This window comes from Pristiophorus japonicus, chromosome 8 (assembly GCF_044704955.1).
Source record: "Pristiophorus japonicus isolate sPriJap1 chromosome 8, sPriJap1.hap1, whole genome shotgun sequence".
Classification (NCBI taxonomy): Eukaryota; Metazoa; Chordata; class Chondrichthyes; family Pristiophoridae; genus Pristiophorus; species Pristiophorus japonicus.
This window is the reverse complement of record NC_091984.1, coordinates 100,344,784-100,361,998: the sequence shown is the minus strand read 5'-3', so window position 1 is coordinate 100,361,998 and position 17,215 is coordinate 100,344,784. Positions and strand designations below refer to the sequence as shown.

General features: G+C 42.2%; 1 protein-coding gene across 4 annotated transcripts in view; it reads left to right on the top strand.

Moving 5' to 3' along the window:
• Window positions 1-688: 688 nt before the first annotated feature.
• Window positions 689-17,215, top strand: part of abl2 (c-abl oncogene 2, non-receptor tyrosine kinase) — a 138,796-nt gene continuing 122,269 nt past the window's right edge. For all 4 annotated transcript variants that reach the window (XM_070887181.1, XM_070887180.1, XM_070887179.1 and 1 more), the window contains exon 1: window positions 689-1,209. In XM_070887181.1, the coding sequence (XP_070743282.1) occupies window positions 1,044-1,209 (166 nt within the window). In that variant the 5' untranslated portion in view covers window positions 689-1,043. The remainder of the gene's footprint in view (window positions 1,210-17,215) is intronic.

Sequence of the window (17,215 nt, the reverse complement as noted above, 5' to 3'; positions counted from 1 at the left end):
AGGTTTGACTCATAGGAAATACGAGATTAACAATGAATTAATCTGCTCACTCAAAGCGACATTCAAGACACTCACTTTTTAGATGGATGCCACAAATAAAAATGATGTCCGAGTGGAAGGTGTTCACTTTTTGGCAGCTTTTGCCACGACTGCAATTGATGCCTATCTTATGACATTTCCCTTTTGTTGATATAGCACCCGTCACTGCATTTTAAGGGCATTTTGTTTGCAAAGCTATTTTAAACATTTCTGAGACGTGATAAGCTGATATAACAATACAAGTCTTTCAAGCCATCGGCAAATGATTAACACGTACTGGCAAGATGTTGGGAACTTAATTTGCTGCGGGATATAGTGAATGTACCACAATGAGCCCGGATAAACCCAGCTGAGGCCGCAGTTATCTGACGCGAACCCCTTCCCAAGCCCCAACATTTTAAACTCAGTGTAAGCCAGGCCTCAGATTCCGCAGCACAGCGGTATCATCTTCTCAGAGAGGTATTCTGTCCTTTGAAAGTCAGAAATAGCCACTGATATTCGGAACTGAACTGATAAAGACCCCTGGTTTGGAGCACCGTCGTTGGAAGGTCGGCTCGGAAAACCAACCGCAGAGCGCCGGATGGGAGGACCAACTCGGAGGACCAGTGGCGGAGGAGCGGCTGGGAGGACCATCTTGGAGGACCATGAAGAGAGCGCCTCGTTGTGGCTCAGGGCGCAGGCGGGTGCATTGGGACGGCAGGACGGGGGCGGATACGGAGGAAGCGAGCGGCTGATGTCCGAGAGCCGAAGGGTGACCGCCCCCCCGCCGCGACTAGTGCTTTGCGTTCGTGTTAAAGAGGCAACAACCCCCGACCCCCCTCCCTACACCGAGGGAAGGGGCCCGGGACCCGACCTGTGAATCCACATCAGGAGCGGGGGCCGGGCCGAGAGGAGAGCGACACAATAACCCCGCGGGGCAGCAGGAGAGCACAGCGAGGGAGGATGTAAAGGAAACGGCTCCCAAAGAGCGGGATTTGGGGCGGACGCTCTTGGAGAGGCCGGGGATGGGGCAGCAGCAGGGCCGCGTCGGCGGGGCTGCTGGTGCGGGTGGGGAGACGGTCCAGCCGGGCAGGGGTAGGGTTGGCACGGCGAGGCCCGGACACGGGGGAAGGAGGCGAGAAACAGCAGCCAGGGGCAATGAAGCGGCCTGTAACATCTTCACTCACCACGGTAAGTGTTCAGTTCATAAACAGGGAAACGTGTCTCCGGGCCAGAGGCACATCCAACTGTCTTTAATTATAGTACAAATATAGGCAAATCCATACCCCATTGTTATTATTCCATGACTTTTTCCCATCTCCATTTGTCTTGTACGTGGGAAACAATAACACCCCGCATCAACGTTACTGTGAATCACCTCAATAGGGAATTGCAGTAAAAAATATACGAAAGGAGCAAAGTGAATAGAGCTATAAGAATTTATTTTCTTTATAAATCTGAGAGTCTGTATACTCCACCTTTGGGCAGCCATTAATTTCACGGGTTATTGGGATACATGCAGGAGTGCAGGTCATGGCAGCTGGCTGGGATATGAAAAAATATATATTTCAAGGCTTAATGAGTGGATTAAGTTATGGTTCAGATTGTCCTGCAAATTTTAGATATGTGGTGGCCTTCTGTACATATTGTTAAATCCTTGAATCATTGCAATAAGAATACTGCAGATGTTGTTATTTACATGATTTAAATTGTTTTGTTGAATATATCTGTGCAGGTGGACTAATGCTTGCCTTTTACAGGATAGTTATCACCAGCCTGATGTTGCAGTTTGGTGTGTGTGTTGTGCCAGAGAGTGGTTATATTGTGGGTTCACATTGTAAGATAATATTGAGAAGAGAGAAAACTTGTAGGCCAATGGTGCACCTTGTGTGTCACTGAGAACCTGAATCAAAGAAGTCAGAGACTGTGGTGCAGAAAGTCCAAGCGAATGTACTTAAGAGTAGTGTGTTGCTGGATCATGTTGAGTCAATCCAGTGGGTGCTGGTGGTTTGTAGGTTCACTTTCCTCGAGTAACTATTATTTTCACACAGCCTCTAAGATATCCAGTGTTTTTACAAAGTTGTAATTAGCCTTGGCTAAATGTATACTGTGAGAGATTGTGCTTCATTTGAACTTTAATTTAATATGCATATTTGTAGCAAATATACACTGAGTTGCAAAAAAACAAAAGCGATCTCTGACTCAAGTACCACGGTGATTCAGAGTTGAGCTTTGTTTATATTAGTTTCCTGGTATGTCTTCTGCTTCTCAATTTATTCCAATAATTTATTCAAGAATTGACTCCTTAAATCTGCTTTCCCCCATTTCTCCTTGATTTCCCTATAGATGGGGTGGTAGGTAAGCAACCTTCTTTGCAAATTTGTCAGCCATGATAATGGGCCACCAGAAGGTAACCAACAAAGGCACATGTATGGCTGCTTCGTTATCCAGCCATTTTTTATTCAGTTCTCTGCCTGTGGGAAGAACCTGGCCTCTGCTGAGCACGTAATGGCAGGACGACTGAGGTTAGACATTTGATGCGTAGGAAAATGTTGATGCAAGCCCACGTCCAACTACTCTGGCACAAGGCTGTTAATTGGTTTTATGTTTCCATGGATGAGGGAATGGTAGATGGTTGTCACAACAATGCCTGAAGTTTATGTTGCTGACCAATTCACTGATATAAGTCCACTGTTGACATGCAGTCTTGCACTCGAGAGAGCAGTGGGGAAAAAGCACAGCAGAAGGATTGAAGTGCACAGACTTTCAAGTTCACATCCAAGTGGAATTGGGAAGAAAAGGATGATGGTGTACGTCAAAAGCATTTGAGGTGGCAAATAACAACCTCAGTTGGACATTTGCAGCTTGAGATTCCAATTCTTGATGGAGGGTGGATTGATGTGGGAGGAGTTAATGAGGCAAGCCAATGCTGATCAAAGTAACCACAGTTTATTTGGAATAATGCTGAGATAGTTTGTCATAGAAACATAGAAAATAGGTGCAGGAGTAGGCCATTCGGCCCTTCGAGCCTGCACCGCCATTCAATGAGTTCATGGCTGAACATGCAACTTCAGTACCCCATTCCTGCTTTCTCACCATACCCCTTGATTCCCCTAGTAGTAAGGACTTCATCTAACTCCTTTTTGAATATATTTAGTGAATTGGCCTCAACAACTTTCTGTGGTAGAGAATTCCACAGGTTCACCACTCTCTGGGTGAAGAAATTCCTCCTCATCTCGGTCCTAAATGGCTTCCCCCTTATCCTTAGACTGTGTCCCCTGGTTCTGGATTTCCCCAACATTGGGAACATTCTTCCTGCATCTAACCTGTCTAACCCCGTCAGAATTTTAAACGTTTCTATGAGGTCCCCTCTCATTCTTCTGAACTCCAGTGAATACAAGCCCAGTTGATCCAGTCTTTCTTGATAGGTCAGTCCCGCCATCCCGGGAATCAGTCTGGTGAATCTTCGCTGCACTCCCTCAATAGCAAGAATGTCCTTCCTCAGGTTAGGAGACCAAAACTGTACACAATACTCCAGGTGTGGCCTCACCAAGGCCCTGTACAATTGTAGCAACACCTCCCTGCCCTTGTACTCAAATCCCCTCGCTATGAAGGCCAACATGCCATTTGCTTTCTTAACCGCCTGCTGTACCTGCATGCCAACCTTCAATGACTGATGTACCATGACACCTAGGTCTCTTTGCACCTCCCCTTTTCCTAATCTGTCACCATTCAGATAATAGTCTGTCTCTCTGTTTTTACCACCAAAGTGGATAACCTCACATTTATCCACATTATACTTCATCTGCCATGCATTTGCCCACTCACCTAACCTATCCAAGTCGCTCTGCAGTCTCACAGCATCCTCCTCGCAGCTCACACTGCCACCCAACTTAGTGTCATCCGCAAATTTGGAGATACTACATTTAATCCCCTCGTCTAAATCATTAATGTACAGTGTAAACAGCTGGGGCCCCAGCACAGAACCTTGCGGTACCCCACTAGTCACTGCCTGCCATTCTGAAAAGTCCCCATTTACTCCTACTCTTTGCTTCCTGTCTGACAACCAGTTCTCAATCCATGTCAGCACACTACCCCCAATCCCATGTGCTTTAACTTTGCACATTAATCTCTTGTGTGGGACCTTGTCGAAAGCCTTCTGAAAGTCCAAATATACCACATCAACTGGTTCTCCCTTGTCCACTCTACTGGAAACATCCTCAAAAAATTCCAGAAGATTTGTCAAGCATGATTTCCCTTTCACAAATCCATGCTGACTTGGACCTATCATATTACCTCTTTCCAAATGCACTGCTATGACATCCTTAATAATTGATTCCATCATTTTACCCACTACCGATGTCAGGCTGACCGGTCTGTAATTCCCTGTTTTCTCTCTCCCTCCTTTTTTAAAAAGTGGGGTTACATTGGCTACCCTCCACTCCATAGGAACTGATCCAGAGTCAATGGAATGTTGGAAAATGACTGTCAATGCATCCACTATTTCCAAGGCCACCTCCTTAAGTACTCTGGGATGCAGTCCATCAGGCCCTGGGGATTTATCGGCCTTCAATCCCATCAATTTCCCCAACACAATTTCCCGACTAATAAGGATTTCCCTCAGTTCCTCCTCCTTACTAGACCCTCCGACCCCTTTTATATCCGGAAGGTTGTTTGTGTCCTCCTCAGTGAATACCGAACCAAAGTACTTGTTCAATTGGTCCGCCATTTCTTTGTTCCCCGTTATGACTTCCCCTGATTCTGACTGCAGGGGACCTACATTTGTCTTTACTAACCTTTTTCTCTTTACATATCTATAGAAACTTTTGCAATCCGTCTTAATGTTCCCTGCAAGCTTCTTCTCGTACTCCATTTTCCCTGCCCTAATCAAACTCTTTGTCCTCCTCTGCTGAGTTCTAAATTTCTCCCAGTCCCCGGGTTCGCTGCTATTTCTGGCCAATTTGTATGCCACTTCCTTGGCTTTAATGCTATCCCTGATTTCCCTTGATAGCCACGGTTGAGCCACCTTCCCTTTTTTATTTTTACGACAGACAGGAATGTACAATTGTTGTAGTTCATCCATGCGGTCTCTAAATGTCTGCCATTGCCCATCCACAGTCAACCCCTTCAGTATCATTCGCCAATCTATCCTAGCCAATTCACGCCTCATACCTTCAAAAATGGACAAGATTTAAACCTTCTGCATAATTTAGGAAGACAGGCCTTGTGTTTCCTACCATGGCTCAGTGAACAGGGGAGGTAGGATGGCCCTCGATGGACTAATTTCAATAAAAACAGCTTTAGTTGACCTTGGCAATCCTGAGTTAAGGAGGAGAAAATCTTCTCGGATTCCACGTTGGGTGAAGATATGGTTGTTTGTAATTAGTGACATGAGAACCTTTTTGCAGAAGGTATGGTTGATGCATTATAATCGAAAGAGGCAGCTGACAAACCCGCAGTTTATGATCCATGAATTAACGTTTAACATTTAAACATGGTTTTTGGTCATATTCAGCATGTAGCAAGATACCTACAAGTTTGCAATGAAATGACATTGAGATAGAGGGGTGATCTGCATCATGTTGCAGCTGATCTAGAGTGCGGGGGGTTGGAGGGTGGAGATAAGTTGTGTCTGAGAGGGACTGAATATTTTCTGCCACAGAGTACAAGTTGGTGGGAGGGACTTAGATTGACTCTTTTATACTGATGTGTAAACTGCCACCGGACGAGACCTACCCTCGTGATGCTCATTTAGATGATGTAATTCAGTTCGTTTCTAGCAGCAAGCATGGACTTGATTTTTGGATGAATGTTATTTTTGTTTGCTGCTACAAACTGGTATATAATTTTGTAAGATTATTTTGGGACACTCAGTATTGTCACCTCCAAGATTAACTAGTAACTCATTTACATTAATGTAATTGGCTGGGGTTGCTAATTAGAAAATCACGAGCACTCCGTCAGTGCTCTTGGCTAGGTTTTGTTCAGCATTATTAATGAGGAATGAGCATTTTATTTAATGTCTGCAGCAAATGTAAATCTGCAGACACATGTGTTTTGTTGCAACTCATAATCTGCATCTGTCCATTGATTTCACAGTGACTTAAAGCTGCAATATCATGTAGTTGTCCCAGAATGAATCAGTCCCTGTGAATGTGTAAGAGCTGTAGATCTGTACCTCCAGTATTATCCTTGCTGTTGCATTTCTCTTTCTCCACCTTTTTCCAAGGGCATTTCCTCAGACTGCAGTGCTGCCTGGTAAATTCACATGAGCCTGGACAGTGCCTGTCAGGAGGCTGTTTTGTTGGCTGAGGGTGAGGAATTCACGTCTCAGCCAATCTTGTCATTGCCCAACATTCCAAGTTGCAATCCAACCTCTATTTTTTTTGCCCACCCCCTCTAACCAATTCTAGGGATCTACCATTACCCCAGTGGGGTTCAGCCCTGCTTGAATCTGGCCTGTGTAGCTCAGGTCCATGCTGGGTTGTGCAGTAACTGAGCTGCCAGCGAGGCTCTCCTGTCCTCTTTACTGTTCAGTCGTCTAACTGTTCTTCTGTTTTCTGCCTCAACTGTTATGATTTTGTCATAGTATGTGGAGGTCAGCCGCATTACTGAATCTTCTCTCTAGGACCTTCTGTTCCCCGTGGACAGTGTGAAGGTTTCTTCGGCTGTCAGCTGTAACTGAGGCATGTTTTAATTATGAACCGTTTGTAGTGGATGGCAGTTTTGAAGTAGACCACTTTGGTTGTCACTGAAGCTGCAACATGCACGACAAGAGGCTGTGCCTACATGCCATGCTGGGCCACAGACGGGGAAACAGAAGTGCTTAACAGGATCCTTCAAGTATTCCTTCCTTATCGGTCAGCTTTGAGATTCGATCGTCTAAAATTGAGAAGTCTCCATGTGAGGAAGTGAAGTGGTATCATTGGGACTCCGAATGTAACCTGCTGCCTTTCAAAGAAATAGCAAACTTGCATTTATACTGTAGCTTTCATATCCTAGATATATCCAAAATGCTTCAGCCAATGAATATTTTTTGAAGTGCAGTTGCTATTGTTTTGAAGGCAAACATTGCAGTCAAATTTGTGCACATTGAGGTTCCACAAACAGCAAATGAAGTAAGTGACCAGATACTCTGTTTTGATAGTGATGGCTGAGGGGTGAATGTTGGCTAAGACCCCAGGACAACACCCCGCTCTTCGAATAGTACGTGTCATATTTTACATCCACCTGAAGTTGCAAACAGAGCTTTCCTTGGTTTAACATCTCATGGATGGCATCTCCAACTTCAGTCCTGAACTAAAGTGGCAGCATTGATGATGTGCTCAAATCCTGGAGCAGAGCTTGAATCGTAACTTTCTGACTTGGATTCAAGAGTATTGCCACTGAGTCAAGCTGATGTATGTTAAAACAAGCTTCTATGAAGAGCTGCTGATTAGGGCAAATGACTTGCCATGGCACAACATCCTGCAAGAAAGCCCATGAATTTCTACACTTTCCATATGTCGTATAACTTCTCCAGATGCAGAGGAGAGTAAATGTTGGAATCTGCATCGTAACAAATCACTTGCTCTACTGCTAGGTTTACTTCAAGCTTACATCCTCAGTCTCAAACAGAAGATAATCTTACTTTGGTTTCTTTGGTAAGAATAAAGAACAAACGGTTCATAATGCATTGACAATGAAAAATAATCATTTTATGAAATAGAACAATAGAATAGTACAACAGGAGGCTATTCAGATGATTGCCATCTGCCGGCTCTCTGAAAGAGCTTTCCGCTTGGTCCAGTTAGCCCATATGGACAACATCCATTGCAATACCGTTATCGATACACCTTGTTATTTCCTCAAGCACTTTATTAAATTTGTCAGAAGTGACTTGCCTTCCACAAATCCATGTTGGCTATTCTTAATAAACTGTTCGCCGTGAGTATTAATTTTGTCCACTATTATGACCTCTGGAGGTTTACCTGCTACAAATGTTTGGCTGACCTGTCAGTAATTACCTGATTTATCCCTTGCTCCATTTATGAACAGAGACACAACTTCCATACCCAAGAATGTTTGAAAGATTGTCGCTAGAGCCTTTGCTTTTTTCTCTTACTTACCTGACAATTCCGGGATGCACGCCATCCGGACCCATTGCCATTTTGATTTTTGAGCTCCGTCAATTTTTTCACTCGTATATTCTTATCTATATTTATGCTATCGAACTGCTCCATCTTCTCTATCATTCCACTATGATACTCGTGTAAAAACGAAAGCAAACTACTTATGGAGGCTAAAATGACTGAAATACTAAAGATTTCATCTTTTGTCTTTAATCAGCGCTACCTTTTAACTATTTTAGTTCTTGTGTATTTATAAAAATCTTTGCTGTTTCCTTAATATTGCCTGCCAGTCTTCGTTCAGACCTCTGATTTTTTTTTTGCTTACCCATTATATTTTTCTCTTGTTAACTGTAGATTTGTCATCTTTAAGTTTTAATTTCTGTACTCATCCAAGGAACTCCAGGACTACCTTTACTACTAATTGAAATATGCTTAATCTGTACCCTAATCTCCCACTTGATCATTTCCGATATTTTATGCACAGTCTTATTTGCTAGTTTTTCTTCACAGTTTATCTGGGTTAGTTTCGTTAATGTTTATTTCTAGTCCAGCATCTTTGGGGGATGGAGAATAAAAGCAGATAAGTCCTGCTACAACTGTACAGGGTATTGGTGAGGGCATACCTGGAGTACTGCGTACAGTTTTGGTCTCCTTATTTAAGGTGGGATATACTTGCATTGGAGGCAGTTCAGAGAAAGTTCACTAGCTAGAGATGAAGGGGTTGACTTATGAAGAAAAGTTGAGTAGGTTGGGTCTATACTCGGAGTTTAGAAGAATGAGAGGTGATCTGATTGAAACATAAGATAATGAGGGGGCTTGACAAGGTAGATGCAGAGAGGATGTTTGCCCTCGTGGGGGAAATCTAGAAATAGGGTACATAGTTTCAAAATAAGGGGATCGTCCATTTAGAACTGAGATGAGGAATTTCTTCTCTGTGGAATTCTCTGTCCCAGAGAGCTGTGGAGGCTGGGTCATTGAATATATTTAAGGTGGACATTGACAGATTTTTGAATGATGAGTGAGTGAAGGGTTATGGGGAGCGGGCAGGGAAGTGAAGCTGAGTCCATGATCAGATCAGCCATGATATTGAATGGCAGAGCAGGCTTGAGGGGTCAAATGGCCTACTCCTGTTCCTATTTCTTATGTTTTGTTTATTTTTGATTGTTCCCCCTCCTTTTTCACTTTTTATACTGAACTTAATTATGTATGGTTTGCTGTTTTCTTGATATTTCCCTACCCTTACTGACTTGGCCCACTTCATTTCCTGGAACTAGATCCAGCTGTGCTTCTTTCCTTGTTGGATTAAAATATACTGAAATAGAAAGCAGTCCTGCACACATTGTAAAAGCATTATTCTTACCCCCATATAATTTTTTGGATGATTACATTCATTTATTATTTTTGCCCTGTTCCTGCATTTTTTTCTCTCATTTATCTACATCTCTCGAACACTCTCTGCTGTTCATTGGTTTAAAATATACTGCCAGAGTAACAGTTTTCTTCCTTAATTCTCACCAAATCTGCCTTTTTTTTTTTGCACAACTGTTTTTCTATAAGCAGATGATGCTGTTGTAGTGTGATTATTTTTTCTCAATTTTCTTGCATTAACATCAAGTACAGCAAACTACCAACTAAAGCTCCCTGTTATATCTGCCCCAGCAATGTGCCTTGAGCTCTAATTCTCGAAGAGTGCACCAATGTGACTTTTCCCATTCCTATACCAGCCAACCTGTGGCTTCTGAGTGAGAGAAACAATTGTTTTGTCTGTTTATGACAAATTAAAGACAATTGTGTGTGATTAGCTGCCCAAACTCATTTGAAATAGGATTCCTCCAACAGTTAAACAGAGGAAAGAGACTTCAGTCTCAGTAAAGATTTGAACATCAGCTGCAGAGGTTAAAAGTTCGTTGGCTGACCCAGAACAACACCCAGACTTAATTGCCAATGTTTGACTTGCATAGAAACATAGAAAATAGGTGCACGAGTAGGCCATTCGGACCTTTGAGCCTGCACCACCATTCGATAAGATCATGGCTGAGCTTTCCCTCACTACCCCTTTCCTGCTTTTTCTCCATATCCCTTGATCCCTTTAGCTGTAAGGGCTATATCTAACTCCCTCTTGAATATATCCAATGAACTGGCATCAACAACTCACTGCGCAGGGAATTCCACAGGTTAGCAACTCTCTGAGTGAACAAGTTTCTCCTCATCTCAGTCCTAATTGACGTGATTTCCAATTCACATTTGGCAAGGGTCTGATGACAGTACACGGATTTGTGTTTGACTTTGGAGTTTCATTGTGTTTTGCTGTATTTCCCAGCAAGCTCGAACAGAAATTATCCTTGCAACATGCCTTCCTCTCATGGGATGTTATGTTACTGAGTGTTTTCTTCACACTGCTTGTCTTTTTTTCCCCTGTCACGTGACGCCAACACTACAATTGAAGATTCCACACCCAAGAAAATAAGCCAGGAATTTTTCTAAATTAAATAGGTCAAATTGTCAGTTTTTATAAATCTTTATATATTTCTAAGTCTTTAATAAATTTGTGGATTTAACTAGTCTTAATAACTAATTGAACTTCGCTTTCATGCTTTGACTTCCTCTCGGTATCGAAGCTATTTATGACTACAGTAATAATGTAAGACATAAGATACTTATTAATTGTGGTAAGTCTAAGTTTGAGCAGTGTGCTCCAAGCCTTAAATGGAACATCCACCTTTTTGCGGGGCGGGGGGTAGGTGGCGATAACAGCAAGTGGCTCATTTTGGGGGTGTAAAAGGTTAAACTGTATTTAATATCTTCATACAAAGTTTAGTGAGTGATTCACTAGAGAGTGTTATAATTTGAATGGAATGTCCCATCGTGATTTGTTGCACTACTGAAAACGTTATGACCTCCATATAGACATACGTTCCTTAAAGATTGCACATGGGTTGGAGTGTGGAACGAGGCAATAACACAAAAAGGAATGGAGGTGATGTCAAAACACAAGTAACACATGAGCAGTTTGCCATCATCTCAACTTCTTGGCATGTGATATGAAACACACTCAAGCTTCTTTTCTTCATCTTAAAATGTATTCTAGAGTGGTCAGGGGTCAATCCCAGGCGGAGCCCAAGGCTGCAACTTTGTTCTTGGGTCGCAACAGCAGTGATGACGAGTGAATTGAAATGGCCAAGAAAAGAAATATGAAAGTAGAGCACATGAACAGCGGAATGAAGTCTGCTCTTTGATGCATACGGGCACTTGAAATAAAGGCTTGGAGTGAGTGTCAGTGGAACATAACTGATTGGAAAAAAAACAGGGATTCAGCATTTGCTTTACCTAGTGCACTAATCAGAGTGCTGTGATTGACATTTTGTTGCTCTTGTATATGGCTATACTGTTTGAGGTGTGTGAATCCAGACACATCTGATCATCCTGCTGTTTGAATTAGAAAAATAAATTTGTTGCTGGCTTGCGATCTGTAGAAATTGTTATCTTCGATCTTGTTGCTTATTCCGATCTTTGGTAGTTGCAGGGATGAAAATAATAAAGCATTGGACTGGATCCCTGCTAAGTCATTAAAAGTGTGTTGTGAAAGCAAGCAAGAAAGACTTGCATTTATATATCACCTTGCAAGTCCTCAGGTCATCTCAAAGTGTTTCAAAGCCAATTTATTACTTTTGAAGTATAGTCAGTGTTGTATAGGCAAACATGGCAGCCAATTTGTGCAGAGCACACAGTCCCCAAAACACCCGTGAGGTAACTAACCAGTTAATCTGTTTGGTATTGGCCGAGGGAGGAACATTGGCCAGAACAAGAGGAGAGTCCCCCCCTCTCAAAAAAAAGTGTCATGGGACCTTTTACATTCACCTGAATAGATGGTTAAAGTCTTTCCAAACCATGACACCTCGGATAATGCAACATTCCCTCAGCACTGAACTGAAGTGCCACTCTCGATAATATGCTCAAGTCCTGGAATGGGGCTTGAATCCACAACCTCTGACTTGGATGAGAGCTCTACCGTTGAGTCAAGCTGATCAAATGCTAGATATTGTGCACGTAAGATGTGTCTCTTACAACCGCTTCACATTTTACTTGATCAGAATTTACTATGGTGTCCACTAACTCTTAGCCATGCTTTTGTATTATAATTATGGGTAGTATAGATGAGCCCTCATTACCTTGCCCAAGTGGTCATTATTTATATGTGATCCTTAGCAGTGTCAACACACTACATCTGCATCATATCTCTCTTGTCCTTGTCTCATGTCATTGTACATAGACTTCTAGCAAGGGTTGCTGGATAGTGACCATGAGAGCCAGCTGTGGCCATTTTTTCCCTCCCTAACTCAGGCACTGAGTCCTGGCTGACCTCAGCTAATTCGGTAGAGACTTTGAACTTGGGACTATGTTCAATTTCTTTCGAGATGATTATCTTGATTTCTCCCATTACTCGAACACTTCTCTAATGTAATATGAGGGAGTGTTAAGACATTCTCAAATCGAGAACTTTGTCCAGCTTGCATTATATTACAGAATAATTGAAACTTGAGAGCAAAATAGATTAATGTATATCAGAGAGTGATTTCAAGGCAATAGACTTAATTGAAGGTTTCAGGTAAGTAGCTAGAATAGAGATTGAGCCGTTTGTAATTGTCACCTGGATCCTGTGGTTGGGTTTTGCCTTATAATTACTCCAACAATTTAAAAAAAAACGGTTCCACGATTGTGTGGGGATTGTGTGCCATTCTGGATCCTTTTCTGTGCTGGCAGTGGCTGTCTATGGAAGCACTGATTGCACGCTCCATATCACTGAATCATACTGATCTGCCCACTGCAGGATTAACTGTCCTCATGCTGGTTGGTAATCTGCAGTTGATTACCAGGAAACTAAGTTTAGTGCAATAAAAATTTCTATATAAACTTAAAGGTTTTGTTACAAACTTCTGGCACTTTAATTTAAGTGAAGTGCACTTTGATTTAGCATAGTAAAAAGTCAGCCTTTTTTGTGTGTGTGTCAGCCTTGTGCTTGTTTTGTCAAATTATTATAGGAGCATGTGGTGATGGCAAGTCCAGTAAATCAAAAATGTGTTAAGGAAAGGAAATTGCTCTGAGAATATTTGTCATTTTGATCATTATATTGTGCACACATTCTGGCAAAACAATACCAGAAAGGATAAAACCAATTAAAATATAATATGGAAAATATTTTGTTCGCCGCACAAAATAATGCATCCTGCAAAGCTGTTTCAGCTGTAGTTCTATGTGTAAGTGGTATGCAATGTGGAGGAAAGTGGTGTTCTCCATTTCCCCGCTGCCTCCAGGCAAGAGGTTGTTTCATACAGTTTGCTTTCAGCTTGGGTGCAGTATAATTCCTGCACCATGTGAAGCAACATTTTTAAGTATCCAGTTCATTGGACCATCAGAGTACTTAATAAACTTATCAAAGTTTTTAATGTCGAGAGAAAGCAGATGCTGCTGTTTGCTCCCCAAGTTAAAAAGTATTACTGTAATCACCTCGGGAGTAGAGCTCTGTTCATGCATTTGCTGCCTGCCTGCTTATCGCACCCCATAGATCTCTGAGGTGGTCCCTCGCATCGAGGATGACTTACTTCCATACGAAAAAGGGATGAGTTCACAGGTGTTTCAATGAAGGACCTGATATTCCAGGTCTTTAACTACATGTTGAAGTGTGGAAGATGCCTGTGCGTGGATTTTTTTAACGTGTGGTGGCTGTTGCACACCAGCCACCACATGGGCTTGACAGAGCTTGGTCTTGGTCCAGTGGCAAGGATTAACCAAGACGACTGTAGATCAGCTCTGCTGCACGGACCTAGTGCGCACACAAATCGCAGTGTGGGCTGGCCCATGCTGCCCCTGGGCCCTCGCCTCCTCTGGGCCCCGAACTCTCACCTCTCCTGGGCCCCGATCACGTCGCCCCAACCTCGCCGCTCCTGCTGTACTTGCCCAAGCTCCAATCACCAATCTGGACCTTGGTGACGTCCAATTCAGTCGCTCTTTTCACTGCCGCTGTCCTCTTGCACAGCTCGTGCTGCTTCCTGAAGTGGTACGCCGCCACACTGGTTCCAGGGCCGCTCGCCTTTTATGGCCCCGACCTGCTGCAGGTGTTTCAGATACCAGATAACTGTAACCACCACATTGCACTTTAGTGGCGTAACCATGATCCAAATCGGAGTGGTCTACAGCACAGAGGGAGGTAATTCAGCCCATTGCATTTGTATCATTTAATCCCATTACCCTGCTCTTAATTAATATTTGCAAAAGAAAAAAATTACATTCTTTTTAAAAAAAATTTTAAAAACAAATCTTTTAAGGATTCTGCTTCCATCAGTGTTTCTGGTTTGAGCAGAGATCCACGTGATATTTGACCACGGGGGTTTTAAGCAATAATGAGTTCATTCCTATGGTTATGTTCAGTAAATAATAAACTTTTATAAAACATTAAAATAAATTATCAGTTCTGATCTCTTGCATAATCTCATTACCCCTCTCATAATTATGATTCATTTTAAAAGGTAATTTGATTGTCATAGTACGATCAGAGCTGTTATAACTGGTGTAGAATTTCCTATATATTCTGTGTCCATTTCAAATTTAAATTCTCTATTTTGGATACCTGTTATAACTGTTCTTGAATCATTTCTATGTATTGTATAAAAAATGTTAGAACATAATATGAAGAAACAGTGAAAAACGGTAATACTAAAGATAGGTGTGTAATTTTTAAAACCAATATTCTGATCTCTGCTAGGATCTGATCTGTGCTAGTGAAGTGTAGTGAACCAATAATGTGTACAATTCCTGTATTTAAATGTACAAAAATGACTAGCTTTGAGAAACGAGCAAGAGAGAACTTGCATTTCTACAGCACCTTTTCAGTCCTCCGGATATCCCAAAGCACTTCACAACAAATTAAGTACTTTTGACATGCCGCCGTTATGCCAATTTGCAAGCAGTGAGGTGTCGCAAACAATAAGATAGATAATCTGTTTCCATGGTGTTGGGTTGAAGGATAAATTTTGCCAGGACATCGGGAGAACTACCCTGATCATCTTTGAATCGTCACATAGGATCTTTTATTGGCATCCTGCGCAGGCAGATAAGATCTCCATTTAACATCTCATCTAGAAGACCGCACCTCAGTACTGCAACTCAGCATTCACTCAGTACTGCACTGAGATGTTGGCCGGATGCTCAAATCTCTGAAGTGGGACTTCGACTTCTGAATCAGAGGTTCAAACGCTACTGACCCTAAGCTGACATGGTACAGCACAATATCTATCTCATTCTTCAAAAAAGAGATTACTTGTAAATGTTTACAGGCCTTTTCCTCACCGATTTTCCTACCCCCTCTCCCTGTCTTGCCAGAAGGAATTGATGTCTTGCTTAAATACAGTTCAGCAGGGCCTGGCTGTCCCCCAAGAACTCACCCAAGTGGCCATTATTTACACGTGAACCTTTTCAACTGGTGGCATCTCAGCTGTGCCCAATCCTTTCACCAGCCATCAGTGGATAGAGTTCAGAATTGGGAACCCTAGCCTATTTTTTTTTTCCTTGCCTCTTTTGTGACTTGGAGCAGTGACACCAATTGTAATGCCCCAGTCGCCTCTGGCTGAGATAAGTTAACTCGGCGCAGTCGGAGAGTAAATCTGGAACCTTTCTTGTTGGTTGCAGTATATACTTTTCATAGGATGTGCTCAATCAAGCTTAATTCCAGAACACCTTCCAGCCCTATGACCTGTATCACCAAGAACAAAGGCCTCCAAATTATACTCTATTTTGACGTGGACAAGTATTGTCATTCCCTTATCATTGGGTCAGGATCCTGGAATTTTTTACCAAACACTGGAAACAACATTAGCTGAAGAGTTATACTGGTTTTCAATAAGACAGTCCACCAATACTTTTTGACTGGAACTAGGGATGGCCAATAAATATAGGTTTAGTGCCACCAATGTCGGGAAACAAATAGGGGGTGGAGGGGGGGGCACTTTTTTGTTTGTATGGCTCATCTATTTCTTACTAACTCAATAAGCCATTTTGAGTGGGTAAGGAACATGCCTAAGTGTTTCCCAATTTGAAATGGGGTCAATTATAAATTTATTTCCCTCTGTCTGGCCCTCATTAATTTTGCTACTTTCTTGGCTTTATATTGTCACTGGCTAATGTGAAATTTCAGTGAAATATTGGCTAGAATGCTTTTATATTTTCTTTCCCGAATATCCTTACTATCTTACCTAAGCTACAATAACGCTGTTGTAAAATGCTCTTTGGACTTCAGTTTACTGCAATTGCATGTTGCCAGATGAACGTGATATATTGTATACTGGCTCAATGTTTGAGTGTTTGTATTAGAACTTGCATGCGAGGGAATCCGCCATTTTATTGCAAGTGAAGTGAGTAAGTTGGAATGGAATCGGTGCATAAATCTCCCAATATTGGTTCTTCAAGACCGGGTTCTTCGTTTATATATCCCTAACAATGAGTGGATAACATCAGCTTCCACTCTGTGGTCAGTCCCTTTCTGTCACCAGCCTGTTGGACGCTCCTTGGAATGACCTGTAAAATAGGCAACTGTATTTTTTTTCCTTTCCACTTTGGTCCTCTGTTGGTCAAAAAGCAGTTAAGATTGTTTTCCATGAAAATCTAATCAGCATGGAACCTACTGTACAACGGTGAAATTGTCCATAACTGAAAACAGCAAGACAAGTGGTGCAGTAAGTCAGTATACTACCCTTTCATCTCTGTGACCTGACTTTGAATCCTTGCCACACCCCAGCTTTAAGGTTTCCATTGAAATTTGTTTTATAATTTTCAGGTCAATTCCAATTTGGCCTCGAACACAGCACAAACGAATCCAGTTTTGGCAATAATTAGCTGTAAATTGGCAATCTTTGAGAATGTGTAAAAGGGTTGCGCAAGTGGTAGATGGATAGAGAAGGTGGCAAAAGGATGGAGACAGGGAATCATGGGAAAATAGCTAAAGAAATGTCAAAAGAAAAAAAAGGGGTTACCAAGAGTTGAAGTTGAGGTTAGACATGGGTCATGAGAAAGCCCAAGGCAGCACAAAGAAAGAA